This window comes from Enoplosus armatus, chromosome 8, assembly GCF_043641665.1.
Source record: "Enoplosus armatus isolate fEnoArm2 chromosome 8, fEnoArm2.hap1, whole genome shotgun sequence".
NCBI classification, from domain to species: domain Eukaryota; kingdom Metazoa; phylum Chordata; class Actinopteri; order Centrarchiformes; family Enoplosidae; genus Enoplosus; species Enoplosus armatus.
The window spans coordinates 16,655,369-16,670,471 of NC_092187.1; the positions used below are offsets into that span (position 1 = coordinate 16,655,369).

The 15,103-nt window shown below is 39.7% G+C and overlaps 2 protein-coding genes across 2 annotated transcripts in view; both read right to left on the bottom strand.

Annotated features, from left to right (window-relative positions):
• Positions 1-2,798: 2,798 nt before the first annotated feature.
• rh50 (Rh50-like protein) lies at positions 2,799-4,223 on the bottom strand. The gene has a single exon (XM_070910719.1). It carries the CDS (start codon positions 4,221-4,223, stop codon positions 2,799-2,801), a length of 1,425 nt encoding a protein of 474 aa, XP_070766820.1.
• Positions 4,224-9,283: 5,060 nt separating this feature from the next.
• Positions 9,284-15,103, bottom strand: part of slc12a5b (solute carrier family 12 member 5b) — a 34,067-nt gene continuing 28,247 nt past the window's right edge. The window contains exons 12-26 of the mRNA XM_070909844.1: positions 14,615-14,789; positions 14,291-14,409; positions 14,077-14,175; positions 13,606-13,725; positions 13,339-13,443; positions 13,067-13,235; positions 12,730-12,925; positions 12,045-12,214; positions 11,750-11,881; positions 11,118-11,225; positions 10,709-10,825; positions 10,220-10,422; positions 9,970-9,984; positions 9,732-9,865; positions 9,284-9,375 (exon numbers count right to left, since the gene is read on the bottom strand). Coding sequence (XP_070765945.1) covers positions 9,284-9,375; positions 9,732-9,865; positions 9,970-9,984; positions 10,220-10,422; positions 10,709-10,825; positions 11,118-11,225; positions 11,750-11,881; positions 12,045-12,214; positions 12,730-12,925; positions 13,067-13,235; positions 13,339-13,443; positions 13,606-13,725; positions 14,077-14,175; positions 14,291-14,409; positions 14,615-14,789 — 1,954 coding nt within the window. The remainder of the gene's footprint in view (positions 9,376-9,731; positions 9,866-9,969; positions 9,985-10,219; positions 10,423-10,708; positions 10,826-11,117; positions 11,226-11,749; positions 11,882-12,044; positions 12,215-12,729; positions 12,926-13,066; positions 13,236-13,338; positions 13,444-13,605; positions 13,726-14,076; positions 14,176-14,290; positions 14,410-14,614; positions 14,790-15,103) is intronic.

Consider the following 15,103-nt stretch of genomic DNA (forward strand, 5'->3'; position numbering starts at 1 on the left):
CCCCTGGATCGTTCTCACCTCGTCCCTGTTGCCAGCTCTGAAAGCCCTCTTCTTTGCATTCACAATATATTACAATGTTACAATTATCTGACAACTGTAGTTATTTGCTACTTTAAATGCAAAACATATGAAGATATTTGAAAACGTCATGTATTGTAAAGGAAAAAAAAGCTTAAACGATTAGTCAATTAATTAATTTGTTGATTCTTCATTTATCAAAAAAGTAATCAGTGACTGATAACTGATTAATCATTTGAGTCTCATGCAAAAATACCTTAATACCATAACATTTTATGGTTTCAGCTTCTCAGATGTGAAGATTTGATGCTTTCCATGTTTTGAATGAGGATAAACAGAATAATTTTGAGGTTTGGACTGTTTGAAGGTGTCTAATATAAAATTGTTAAAAATTAGCTCCACCTCAACCAACTACAAGAGAAATATACTGCAAAAAAATTAAGATCTAATGATCTAACAATATACAATATAATAGCCTATGTAGTGTAGTGTATATATACTACTATATGTACACTCACAGGGGCCATTTGTCTGAGAGTACATTTATTTTTTGATATTGATTAAGTACATTTTTCCAGATAATACTTTTGTACTTTTACTTAAGTAACATTTTCAATGTCTGACTTTTAGAGTATTTTTTCATTTTGGTATTAGCACTTTTACTGAAGTATACTTCCTCCACCATTGCAAAGTAAACAATGGTACCATACATTAAAGTACTTTATTTGGCCAACTAGTCCTTTTACATCTCTTACAGGTCACACAGGATCTCTGACCACAAAACAAAACGTCTGTTCCAGGTCATAGCAGCAGATCACAAATGTACAGGAGACAAATGAGCATTTACATTTGGTCATCTACTTGCTTGGATTTACTGTATGAAGTAGACAATCTATTAAAACAGGCAGAATATGTCCTAATTAAACTGTCACAAAAAGAAATCTCAGGTCCTATACAATAATCCATGAATACCCCTAGATAATTAGTGAGTTGAATATTCATTTTCCTAAATATGTATTGTTTAGTCTAAGTCAAAATAGTTGTTCAGTTTCTATGCATTACATCTTTATGCAAACTCCTAGAAAACTTGGTCTTTTAAATCATGACTTTATTTTTCTTAATATTATATTACATTTAACTATACATATATATGTATGTTATTGGATATATATTAAACTATATAAAACTGGTCAGATATTTACAAAAATGTAGGCGCAAGGCGATCACGAGGGGCAGATGTCAATCACCACAACGCAACACACACCTACTTTCGGTAAAGACCGGAAGTTAAAAGACACATTTGGGGAGTCAGAACACTTTCTTCTTGCTGAAACATATGTGGTCGTGTATATATATTTGAATCAATGCAGTCCACGATTTTAGGCCTTTGGTAGTCAAACTTTTGTTTTAGCGCCTCCTGTACGGCCGTTGACAAACAAATACATTTTGCACAAACGGTCTCATCGAAGAACAACCCTCCTCCTTCTGTTCGCCTATAAAAAAAGCATTTTTTTGGAATCTCGCTTTTCCACGCGAGAACACAGTCACAGCACCCAGTTTGTCTCACGGCGCTGTGTCGCCATCTAGTGATTATTAAAAAGAAATGTCAACTTTTCCTCAATACATTGACATCCAAGTGATAAAAACGAGTTGTCTCCAATCTTTTATTTCCTGTTATAGATAATGCTAACTCCATATACCTCGTAAACCCATCTTCACCCTTCAAATGTAGTTTGAAATAATATTTGTTGATAAGTTATCTTACACATCATTGTTTCATGTATGATACACGCAACGGGTTACCACATAATTTTAAGAGTTCTTAAATGCACTTACTTAAAATCTAAAACATCTTTTTATTCCTGCTTAGATAGATACGCCACACCCTTTATTTTCGGTGCCTTTAATTTCTAAAGAAACTGTGCGACAAGCTTCTAACTTTAAAGCACCATCAGACTGGAATAACTTGCATAACTCTAACTTAACTTAACTTAACTAACTTAACTGTTACTTCTTTCTATGACTTCAAGACTTCTTGGCTCAGATGTTTGCGTTCCTTTTTGACTTACCTTCATCTTTCATTGCTACTTTTGTTGTCATCTGTATTTTTTATTCTTAACTGTAGCTTTTGTAGTATATGTTCAATTTCTCAGTACCATTCAGAGAATTTTATTTGGTCTGGCATTGGCTAATTCATTTTATTCCTTGTTAGTTTCGTGTGATAGAAATTTGAGGCCTGTTTGCTTAAGTGTGTTTTGCATGTTATTGGATACATTTTTTGTTGCTTTTTATTAATTTAATTTTATTCTTCTGGTTATTTTTAAATTGTTTGTTAATGTCCATGTTTTTGTGTCTGAGGATCCACCAAACAAGATGGTGCATCTCAAGGAGCTTATCCTCAAATTTAAATGTTGAAATTTTTAAGCTTTAGTTGACTTCCTCTTCACAGCTTGAATTATTGACATAAGTACTGGAAAAGAAAATTGCACACAGCTAAAAAAAGAGTTTATTTTACATCCCAAACACAAGCTATAACACTCATTTTCCTTTCACGTTTGCAATAAATAACACACTGGTTGTATTAGACAGTGTCACTGCACTGGCATTGTTTTTCATTATTATTTATGATCACAAGTTCATCTTATTTACAGTGTAATGGATAAAAATTAGTAAAATTAGTAAAATTGATTAGTAGTTACTGTAACGTACTGTTGAGTGATGGTGATTATTTACATTTTCTTTTTCAGTCAAATGCATTGACCACACTTGGCTGTTGCATGTCAGGCAGAAGAATCCTCTGTTGTAATTGTGTTATTGAGTTTAAGTGGTGAATCGTAGTCTGGAGGAACGTCAAAAAACAGCTCATCGTCAAAACAGTAATCGTCAGATGGTGACGCGAGGTATGGCAGCTTCAAGACGAAGCCTGTGAGGACGCCTCCCAGCGCTGACACTCCTATCGTGGAGAACACAGCTGCGACCTGGAAGAGAGCTTGTTCCCGGGCAGTCCTCCCCAACCCTGGCTGTAAACCGGGGATCAACCTCTGGAGCTCTTGCAGTTTGGGGTCTCCTTCCACCGGTGCTCTGTGGGAAAAGATCTCATACAAACTGGGGCCATAAACCTCCTCAGTAGCCATCAGTATAGCACATATCCCCGCAGCACAGGATATAAGTCCTGTTAGACCATGCAAATTATGTATTCCACACTGATCCTGGATCCTGAAGCGCCGAGCCAGGAAAGGACTCAAGTACTTGTAGCCCAGCATGCATGCAATGCAGCCCATCATACCCAGTGCGTACGCAGCTGCAGGCGATATCATCATATCCACAGATGCCCCGACCGTCACGCCTCCAGCCAGGGTCACATTCTGAACATCGGCCATGGTGAGCTTACCGTTTTTGTTCAGCATGGCAGAGAGAGCGAAGGCTGTGAGCGTGGAGGCACTGAGGCCGATGAAGGTGTGGAGGATGGCTCTGTGCTGGTCGTCTCCTTTATGTGTTAATGCTGAGTTGAAGGAGGGCCAAAACACCCAGAGGAACAAGGTCCCCATCATGGACAGGATGTCGGACTGGTAGCTGGTGTTCTCCTTTGCATGGCCTTCATTTAGGCAAGGCCTGTACAGTACAAAAGTGACACCCAAGCCAAAATAACAGGCAAAGAGATGAATGAGAATAGAGCCTCCTGCGTCGTTGATCTTCAGATACTTGAGCACGGCCCACTCTGTGACTGCAAACACCGGCACTTCCAGCAGAGCCATGACCAGCAGCTGCAACGGACTCGTCTTCCCCAGCACCGCCCCAAAAGATATCAGCACCACAGCACAGGCGAACTCTGCATTTATGAGGTTGATCACTCCGAGGTGGATCTTACCGTCGTGGCTGAACTGGAAGTACCCCTGCACCAAAATGGCCCACTGGATGGCAAAAGTAGCCGTGAGGAAGTTAAAAACCATCCCCCCAAAGCCGTAGAGTCGAAAGAATGCCAGCAGGCATCCAAAGCCGAGGAATATCATGACCTGTATGTCTGTAAAAAAAGGGTAGTCCTTGTACACTGCATTGTCCATGGGGTTAGTCCTGTTGGTCTGAAATCTGGCGTCTGCGTATTCATCGTAGGTGACAAAGGCAGCATACAAGGCAACAATAATCACCTCTGTGACGAACACAATCACAGGTAGCCTCACTCGAAGGTTGGTCGACTGTGCCTTCATCCTGACAGCTCTTTGGAGCAAATGATCCTCATTTCTTTTGCAGCCTGGATTATCTCTGTTTAGATAAGACAGGCCTAAGACATGGGTCAAACCTGCTCTCTCTCTCACACAAACACAAGCAATATTCCCCTCACAGACAAATACTGCTGCGCGGACTTTGGCCTTTGTAATCAGACTTGTAACCGTTCTGATACATCAGCGTTTTTGTGGTTATTGTATAGCACAATCCAGCATGACTTTGCAACTATAAATTCACAAAAGCGCATCTCGTAAAGTGTACATGCACCTGACATCAGAAGCAATTTTTATCGTCTTACAATAAAAATATGCATTATAAGAATTTTTATACACAGTAACATGATTTATGTTGCCATGTGAATATCTGATTTAAACTCTAATGTTTTTTTGTCATGCTGTGATTGTAGCTGGCTAATTTCCATTTGGAAACATTGTGAAAGAAAGTTGGCCGACCTACAAACAGGCCTCTGAGCCAATCAGTCAGGACATCGTCTCTGTTAAATTAGTCAGTGATATATGCTTCAACTGGCGTGTCGCAATCAGTGCAGTTCGCCATGTTTTGTCCAGATCAATCACTTTGACTGAAACATTTTTCACGAACTAGGTTAAGGCAACAACAGAATATAACAGTTGGTCTCCTACAATACATTTATACAACTTATTTGATAACACCTGATATCAGGTGTTTTGTCTGGTTTTGTTAAACCAGTTTAACCAGTTGTTTGCAATGATTTGTTTATGTGCCTTCTCTAAAATAGTAGTAGAATTAACAGGTTATCTATCCTCAACTCTGCAGCTGATTTCATCTGGTCAGAAAGATTTGCTCCTGTTCAGGGTGCAAATCATCAGTCAAAGCCCCATGCTGAATATTTCAGCCATGGATGGATTGCCATGAAATCTTGTACACACATTCATGTTCCCCAGATGATAAATCTTACTGACTTTGGTGACCTCCTGACATTTTCTGTAACGCCACCAGCACTTATCCAGAGAAATATCTCAACATCTATTTCATGGATTGACACAGAATTTGGTACAGACATCCACGGTTCCCAGAAGATAAATCCTAATGGCTTTGGTGATCCCTTAGTGGAATCATCAGGTCAAAATGTCAATTTGTTGACCAAATACCAGCAAAACTAATGATGTTCATGGATATCAGATATCAGGCTGAGCTGTTATTTGTGTTTAGTGCTAATTAGCAAATGTTAGCATGCTAACACTCAAAATTAAGATGGTAAACATGGTAAATATTATACCTACTAAACATCAACAAGTTAGCATTATCACTGAGAGCATGTTAGCATGCTGATACTAGCGTTTATCCCAAAGCGTTGTTGTGCCTACGTAAGTACAGCCTCACAGAGCTGCTGTAGACTCTTAGTCTTGTTTCCTATCACTTCAGAACAACATGAATACTTACTTTCACATACAAGTGGCTGCTGTGGTCTTATCCCTAACAGATTATAGACACTGGTTTGTATCTAGTACCATACCATTTTAATCTAAGTATCATCAAATCTGTGTAACTGTTTGACTTCTGAGATCAGTGAGGCTGAGAGACAGGAGACATGTACAGTTGACATTTGCAAAATTACAAACCATGAAGTCAATGCAATGCAATGAATCTATAAGCAGTGTAAAAAACAACAACATACAGACACTTGGACTGTCACTGTTGTATTAAAATGATTTGAATTTATTGCATTTTGTGCAGACATATAAAATGGTTTCTTTCAACCATTACTCGTACATAACTGCATAAGACATGGTAGAACATAAAACAAAGTTTGTTCATCATTTTATAAGACAATACAAACTGCCTACTTTGTATCTATAAAACCTGTATTAACACACATAACACGTGTTATCTCTAAGCCTAAAACCACAGATCTATTTACAAATGTCCCATCTTCACCCTACCTTGCTGTTCAATTACATACACTGTCCTCACTCAGACACTTATGACACACAAACACACAGCATACAGGAATCAGCCATAGCCACAACACACACACACACACACACACACACACACACACACACACACACACACACACACTTTCTCTGGGTGAGGGAGTTTAAAAATTGTGACTCTAAACTTCTGCAGACCTGTGACCAATGTATCAACCTGTAGAACTACACCATCTTCTCATGGATCAACAGTAAATACAGTTATTGTTGTTACTAATGTTCTGCACCCACACTTGTCAGAGTTATAAGGGAAACACTGAGGGATGCACAGATATTCACCAAAAAGACATATCAATATGTGGAGAATGAGGTGAGGTTCTGTATATTCTACGGCCATGAAAACAATACATACATACAATAAATCTGAAGGAAATTAGAATACGTACAAGTTCTTTCTGCTAGAAATTGATGCAAAATTTCCAAAGTGAAGTACTTAATGGCACTAATAGGCCAAGGGGAAGAGAGAAATAAAATCAAACTACTGTATATGTTTGGACAAAAACTTCCATCCTAAACTATTAATACTAAATGCTTTGTATCCATACTGATCATAAGCTATGCACCTTCTGGAGAAAGATAATGTACACTGGCCCAACTCTTGTCTCTGGTCATATTCTATGCAATGTTTGCAGAACCTGTTGATTTTAAATGAATGTATGTTAAAAAATGACTAAACTACACACAAATAGAAACTAAACATCCATTGTATACACACTCACTCACAGAAAAAAACAGAATGTTAAGTGGCACTCTGCAGGATAATCTGACTTAATGCTTCAATCATGCTAAAACAGTTCTCTAATTTGCAGTTATTTTTCTGTATCTGCCTTGTCAACCTCACAGTTAATTCCCTCATATTTTCAGATGGCGTGCATTAATATAGCAGCAAATTAACATTTTAAGTAATTCGACATTTGGGGAAACACGCTTATTTGCTTTCTTGCCAAGGTTAGAAGAAAATATTGATACCGCTCTCTCTCACGTCTGTACAATAAACATGAGGCTACAGCTAGCGGCTGGTTAGCTTAACTTAGAGTAAAGACGTAAAACAGAGGGAAACAGCTCTGGCTCTGTTCTTGCCTGCCAGCACCTCTAAAGCTCACAAGTTAACACATTATATGTCGTTTGTTGATCCTTAAAAAAACTGAAATGAAAAAGTGACAATTTGCTGTTTTATGGGGCGGGGTGGTTGTATCTAGTTGCCAGGCAACCAGCCAAGACCCCAACACATTACTGCTCTCAGCCTAGAAATACTCTGGCACACAACCACACGTTGTAATGATCATTTTTACTTCTTGTTCAAATGAGATAAGTATTCATTAGTGAGCTTAGAGGTGCTGAAATCTAACAAACGTATTTCCCAAAATAAAGTTTGAACTGCTCCTTTAATACTGTGCACTCACCATGCATAAAATACACTATATTTCAAATTATTCAAATAAATTACGTTTCTAAACCTTTTTTTCTGAACCACTCTATTAAAAAAATATATTCTCTGAGATAAAATCTGACACTGACTTAAAGGACTTAAAATATAACAAATAAATAATAAGAAGGTATTTAATGTTTTCATTTAACTGTCAAAAAGAAAAATATAATCCTAGATTCATTAAACTTCTCCTTAACACTTTACATTATAATGTTTTATAAGAGTTCGTAGGGATACTTTGTCCGAAGTCTGTTGAAATTTTACATTTCAATTCAACATTTTTTTTACATCATATATATTGGCACAGTTTGTTTGTAAATAATCAGGAAGAAGTAGGGTTCATTACTTAAACATTTATGAAGAGGATTTTTCTGAACCCAAAAGAGAAAAACAAGTGACTTATAGAAATAAAATGCAGATTTCATATGCCACTGGAAATCATGTACCAAAATCTACTTTAACTTTTACATTTTGAGGAATTTACTAAAAAACATCTTTACCAAAGATCCCGGTGCACCCTGATCAACGAGCAAAACGACTACTACAGGACATTTTCTGGGCATGATGGGAAACATGACTACATAACTGCAGAACAGTGGAAGTAATACCTATTGAATGATTAGTGAATGTGCAGTATTTAAAGTGGCCGTCGCTGAGCTCAAAGGCTTTGTATTGCAGCATGTCACTGAGTCCATTCAATCTATATGATCCCTGTCCAACTGTGGGGATAATGATGTCAAACAATCGGGTTTGGGATCATGGTAATCTGCATCAAATCATTTTCTTTTGATTTTAATTTCTGCCAGGCTCTCTGCAATGAGAAAGCGATGCTGAAAAACAAACGAACAGATAAATCGCTGCCGTAATGAGGACGAGCCAGTGATGATACTGTTGTTCTCATAATGCTCATGGCCCGAGCATAAACTGCAAATCAACATATCTTCCCTGCATTTTCACAGATGGTGTAAAGTAAATTTAGGGAACTAAAATGAGTGCAAATAGGTAAATCTATTTGATCTAATAGGTCTTTGTCTGTTTGAGGAATTTATGTACAAATTGACATACAGCTCCTCCCTGTGCCTTTTTAATACTCCAATAAATGAATGTGACTGTATCACATGAACATATGAAGGTCTTCACCCAACCTATTATACTTATTGTAACCCTATTACAACATGTGTGCTTCCAACCATACACTGAAAGACAAAAACAACAGACCAGGACAAAGACAGACATGATTAGATGAATAAATATATAAATAACATCAATAATAAATAACAGAAAATACAAATGACCAAGAACAAAAGCAAAAGGACAGAAAGTTGATTTAACATATCAGAAAAGGAAAAAAACATTGTTTGAAAAACATCCTTTTGCTGAGAATAAGTGAAGTTTCTGGAGTCGTTTGTTTTGCCATTAAACTGTCAGAAGTAACCATGAACTCATCTGCTGTTTCATCAGCTGACCAGTCGAGAACAGAGAGGTGACTGTTGTGTAATTCCTTGTGTACTCTAATGGGTGAAAAGTCACGCAAGTAGATGGTGGGTGAGGGTGTGGGAGGATTTCCAGGAACAATACAGAGAGGGTGGGGGGTGGAGCAGAGTCTGTGTAGGTGCTGTTAAAAGACCTTAAAAGTCCTTCAAGAGTAGATGGTGATGACTTCACGTCCACCTCCACGCACCAGGAGGACCCGATTGAGACCCTCAGTGAGCACCTCAAGGAACTCCATGTCTGAGAGACAATCGCAGTGAAGGAAACGAAGCAAAGTGTTATGCAACATGCTGTAGAGCAGTGGTTACCAACCAATTACAGCTCTTAACTTTAAAATATGATTACTGACTTATGACTTATTGCAGTTTTTCTTTGCTTTTAGCACCTGAGCCTTTTAATGTATTCTGTATTGCATGTATAGTACCAGCACTTCTAATGTCTTAAAGTGTTTTTATTGAGTTTATATTTTTATGCTGCCTTGCTGCAAAAATAATTTCCTCTTGTGGGACAAACAGGATCGGAACTGAACTGAGTTAAGTACACAAAGATACAGTAATACAGAAAATACAGTATCTTGTGTGCATGATGTAGGATACAGTTTTCATTGCCCACACGGTTCTTGGGTGGTCCAGGCATGTTGAGCAGGACAAGTTTTGCCTCCTTGGACTTCTTCGTGATGACCTCATTGAGCCGCATCGCTGTGTGCATGCGCCTCACATCGATCTGGCTCCTGATGCAAGAAAGATTAGGCCACATTGGGTTTGGTTTACAAATCAAGTCTTTCAGGTGCTCAGCTCACACAGTGTGTCTCGCTACAGAAATGTTAATACTTACAAGTTCTCCCATTCCCTGCAGCAGCATGTTAGGAGGATAATAATAACGGTCAGTTACATACAGGACATGTGCTCACACAGGAGGCTGCATTTGGTTTAAGTTCAAAGTTTTGTTTGTCACATATCTCTTTAAACCTTGGAACGTAGGTCGATATACACAAATATTTGCCACTGACCCACGTCCCTGTGTGCATGTCATGTGCTTTATCTGTTTCCTGTGCAGCACGCTGAACTGAGTGAAACTAACTCACGGCTTCATGTTGAAGAGGTCTTTGCCAGCCTCCGGGTTCGCCGTGAAAAGGTTCTGCCCCTTCTCTGCACCCTTGTTGTCCGTCCAGGTGGCAGCGCCCCCTGCAGGCCCAGCGGGGGACGTGGGACTTGTGGGGCTGGTTGGCGTGGAGGCGTTCTTGCTGTGGATCAGCTGTACCTGTTTTGGGTTGGAGACAGCCACAGACTGAGAGACAGACACCGTGACGTGACAGTGTGACAGGGTGAAAGAGAGAAAAGAGACGCCTGTCAGTATAGGTGAAACTCTGGAAGCCAGTGGCCAGCGGGAAATCACTGAGCAGCCACCGGAAAGAGTAAAACGTTGCTGTGATAGCTGCTCTTGAGAGATAAAACATGTCTTGTCACATAACAGAGGCCGAGTGACACAGAGTGACAGCAGGTGTGGAGGGGACGAGGACATAGTACTGTAAATAAACACGTTACTTCTCATTAAAGGGCCGTAGCAGCATTACCTCGTCTTCTGGTTTTTCTGCCACGCTGGCTCCCTCCTCGACGCTGTGCTGGGAGCGCAAGGCAGACGGATTTTTACGCCGAATGGACCCACGGGATGAATCCGTAATGCTCTGGATCTATAGTTATTAAAAAAAAGTGAGGAAACGGATTAGGTTCACTTTGTATCGAATTTCCCTCTGGGATTCATTCTTTCTTCCCTCAGATCAGTGAAAAGAAGTCCAGACACCAACACCTTATTATGAACCAATTCCCTGCCCCAGAGCTGATATTTGGGGCGCACAGAGTGATAATGAAAATGTCAAAATGAATGTTCTTCAGGGGCCTATGCTGACAAAAGTTTCAGGTTGGTAAAAGCGGTTTAAAATGATATTTCTCCAGTAATGGTTAGTATGAACCTTTCTGGTTTACCTCTCTCTCCATCTCGTTCTTGGTCAGATGCATCTGTTTGAGGATCTGTGATCGTTGTTCCATTACCAGTGTCTTCTCATAGGTGTAGGCTGAGATGTCACTGTCATGCTTTAAAGCGAAAAGACATTTCAGAATCAGAATCACTTTATTGAGCCCAGGGGGGAAATTAGACACGTTACAGGTGCTCCCATTCAAGAATAGAAGAAGTAGTAGAGCTAGAAATGAGATAAAAATATAAGACACAAAACATTTTAAATACAAAAATATAAAAAATATATACATTTGCATTATTTAAGTGAAAAAATAGAAATATATACAATAACAATGTGTATGTATGTATATATATATGTATACATTTATGTATATATGTATTGCACTGGTGAATTATTGCACAGATAATTGTAATTTTAAGTCATTAACAGTCAGTAGTGCACAGTTCAAGTATAAATATAAATATAGAATAAATAATGAGGTATAATCATATATAATACAAGCACTGTCATGTATTGAAACAGGTTCTCTGGATAAAATCTATCCATAGAACTGTTTTTCAACAATGTTTCCAAAACAAGAATCCTCTCGTGGCAGGATTTGCTTGTGAACTCAGATTATATGTCAGACAAGTCTCTCACCATCTCCACCACTTCCACCTCAGCATCGATGCGCAGGTGATAGAGGAAGGTGATGAGGTCTTTCTTCATCTGGATGCTATTGTCGTCCAGCTGAGCTACAGTGAAAATGCGCATCTTGCACTTCCTCCACACCTACGAGACCAAACAGGAACATTCACAGATAATTAACAAAAAGCCCTCAGTGTTCTTTTTAACACTGCGTCCTCTGTTACTTGTGTTCATTAGGTTTCCTCAAACAAATTCATATTAAACCTTCTCAAATGTGCAGAATATTTAATAGTGCCTTGTTTCCCACCTTATGCTGGCGCAGCAGGAAGGGCAGAAGCATCAACATGCCTCCGTCATGGACAATCCACCAGACATCTATGTGGCCTTCAGTGAAGCGCTCTCCATTGGATGGGTAGCTGGAGATATTCTTAGGAACCAACAAGGCCATGCTGGCTACAGTCGTCTCTCTAACCACCTCTGCAGAGAGACAGGAGAAAATGGATTTGTTATGTAATATAATGAAGGGCCTGGGAAAGGGTTACTTCACTTTTATTTGTTTAATTCACGTCATTAGACAGGAAGGGGGACATAACAACATACTGGATTATTGAAGCAGATACTAATATCGATATTTGAGAGTTAAAAAATCTGCTAACGATATATGAGCTGATATTCATTTTTTTACTTTTTAAATATATTTCTGATAAGGAACCTTTAAATTTGGTGATTAAGGAATCATGACCAAAGATATGTACTGAATGGGACATTTTACAGTAAAAATGAAAAATAAACTTAAGTGCTCTCTATATACCGTACCTTTAGTGTTACTGTACACATGGCTCCCTGCAGTCCCCCAATAATCTCATCAAAAATTAAAATATCTTTGGGAAGGCTATTCAGAGTGGGACTATTCTACTATCTGGTCACATAATTACATAAAGCTAACCTTCACTAACTAACATCTGTTATTTTACCAGTGACTTAAGACTTACCAATAAAGTTCCTAAATTGCTGATGGTATTCAGGCTGTTTCCAGTTTCGGGGCCAGCTGACCATCACAGTGTTGTGCTTCAGACCTCCCAGTCCTCCAACCTGGATCAGGTGGGACGTCCCATCTCTCAGATTGGAGGAGATGACCACCTGAGAGAAGCCCTTCACCTTCTCTGTCTCCATCAATTTACGCAGCGACTACAAATACACGGAGAGAGGGAGGCGGCTATTAGAGTGTGTGAAAACTGTGTTTGTAGACGCAGTAAGAGTTGTGTGATATTAATCCAGTGTGTTTGCTTCACAAGTCGAAGTGTATGTGTTAGAGATCAGAGGACGGACCTGATCTGCCCTCTGGGCCTCGGTGTAGTTGTCGAGGAAGGTTCCTTGAACTGAGGTGCCAACGATGGTCAGACCCTTCCCTGCTTTCAACTGATTGGTCAGAGAGAGCAGACGAGGCTGCTCTACATTCTGCTCAGCGTCCACACTCACCAGAACCAGGATCTGAGGCCTGACAAAAAAAACCCCACAGCACCAAAAGATTGTGTTTTAGATTCAACAGGTGATATAAGATTAACTGTTACAGTTTAAACGTTGTCGATGTGTGTGCTGACCTCCAGTTCTTGGTGTGTGGCGGTCCCTCCTCCAGCCTCATGAGAGCAAAGCGTGCAGCGCTGAGAGAGATGCCTCGTATCCCATCACCCCACTCCTTCTCAGCTCTGTGACACAGCACATTAATGCACGATGAGGCGGTTATCATGATGTATACATATATATACAATCCATCGTCATTCCACTAAAACAACAATCACTGACACAGTCATTGGAATACAATCGTATTCTTGTTTTCCAAGTCCTATGCTGTCATGATGATTACGTACCCACAGAACTCAATGTATTTGTAGATGCAGGTGGCGATGCCCATGGCGACTATGGCGTAATACCAGGAACAGATGAACATGAGCGACAGGCACAGGCTCATACCCAAGAAAGACAGAGCCCTGCAGGGAACAGGAAGTCACACATTTGGTCTAACTGGGAATTTTTGCCAGCTTCACACCGCTGGCTGGAGCACAACTTGTAAATAGAACGTTTTTTATTTCGTTTGCTGCTGTTAAACTCATGCTGGAATACAGGTACAGACAGGCTTCAGCTTCCCATAGTGATTCAGGTGCACACAGCACCGGTTAATATTGTCAGCAAATGTTATCTCAGGTGCTGCTACTGATAAATTTGTCAGTTTTTTTGTGTGTATAAAGCAGGCATTACAAAGTCAATGTGCCGTTATGTTCTGAGCATGTTTAATTGTTTCATTTAATGTCTCTGATTTGTACACTGACACACAAACTCACCAGTGGTAGAACTTAAAGCGCGGCCTCCAGTTTGGCGTCCTCAGCAAAGTCTGCAGCGCACAGGCAAGATTGACAAACATGTAGCACATCAGGAAGAACCTAAAGAGAGAAGGGCAGAAGAAGAAGGGAAATAAACAGAAAGGAAAAAAGACAGACAAGAGAGCCATAAAAAAGGATCCTAACTACAGTGTGGGTGAAGCTACAGTGTACTTACATGGAAAGGATGGGCGCGACTGCATCCAGGGAGGCAATGATGATGCCAATCTCACAAATGCTAGCTGTGAGCAGAAGGGCCCACGTGGGCTCCCCGTTGGCTTTGCCATGCCCAAACACCTGCAACAACATAACAGGATTCAATTAAATCTCTTTTACAGCACCTTCTTGGATAGTAAGTGCTAAACAAATAGATAATGGAATTTTAATAATGTAATAATGTAATAATCATGTTTGTTTCTGCAGCCTAAAGCTACAGAAAATACAAATGTAAGTCTTTGTCTGAAAAGTCTAAAACACTTTTGAATGCTACATGTGCACTCACTCGAAGAAATGGGATAATGCCGTCTCGAGCGATGGCCTGTAGGAGACGTGGCGCTCCCGTCAGACTCTGGAGCCCTGCTCCACAAGTGGAAAAGAAAGAGCCAAACACAATGACCCATGGAGACGGCCACGCCAGAGTCCCAATCACCAGGTTACCACTGACCCCTTCACCAAACCTGTGGGGACAGGCCAAGACAAAACACTCCAAAGCTATAATAACACACACACACTTACTTGTTCACTAGTCACTCCAGCAGATAATCTGGATCTAATAATCTAATAATAACATCTATTTAATGTTCTCAAACTGATATATGACTGGACGTGAAGGTTTGCTAAGCCCTGCCCCCTCTTAGTTACTGTTGCTACGCATGTCAAGCATTTGTTCGAGCACAGTTATGGGTTTTACAAGTTATTTAACTTTTTTGTTTAGTAATTTCAGAAACAATGGGTCCTTCATTTCAGACGGAGGTAAACATAAGCAGGCTTC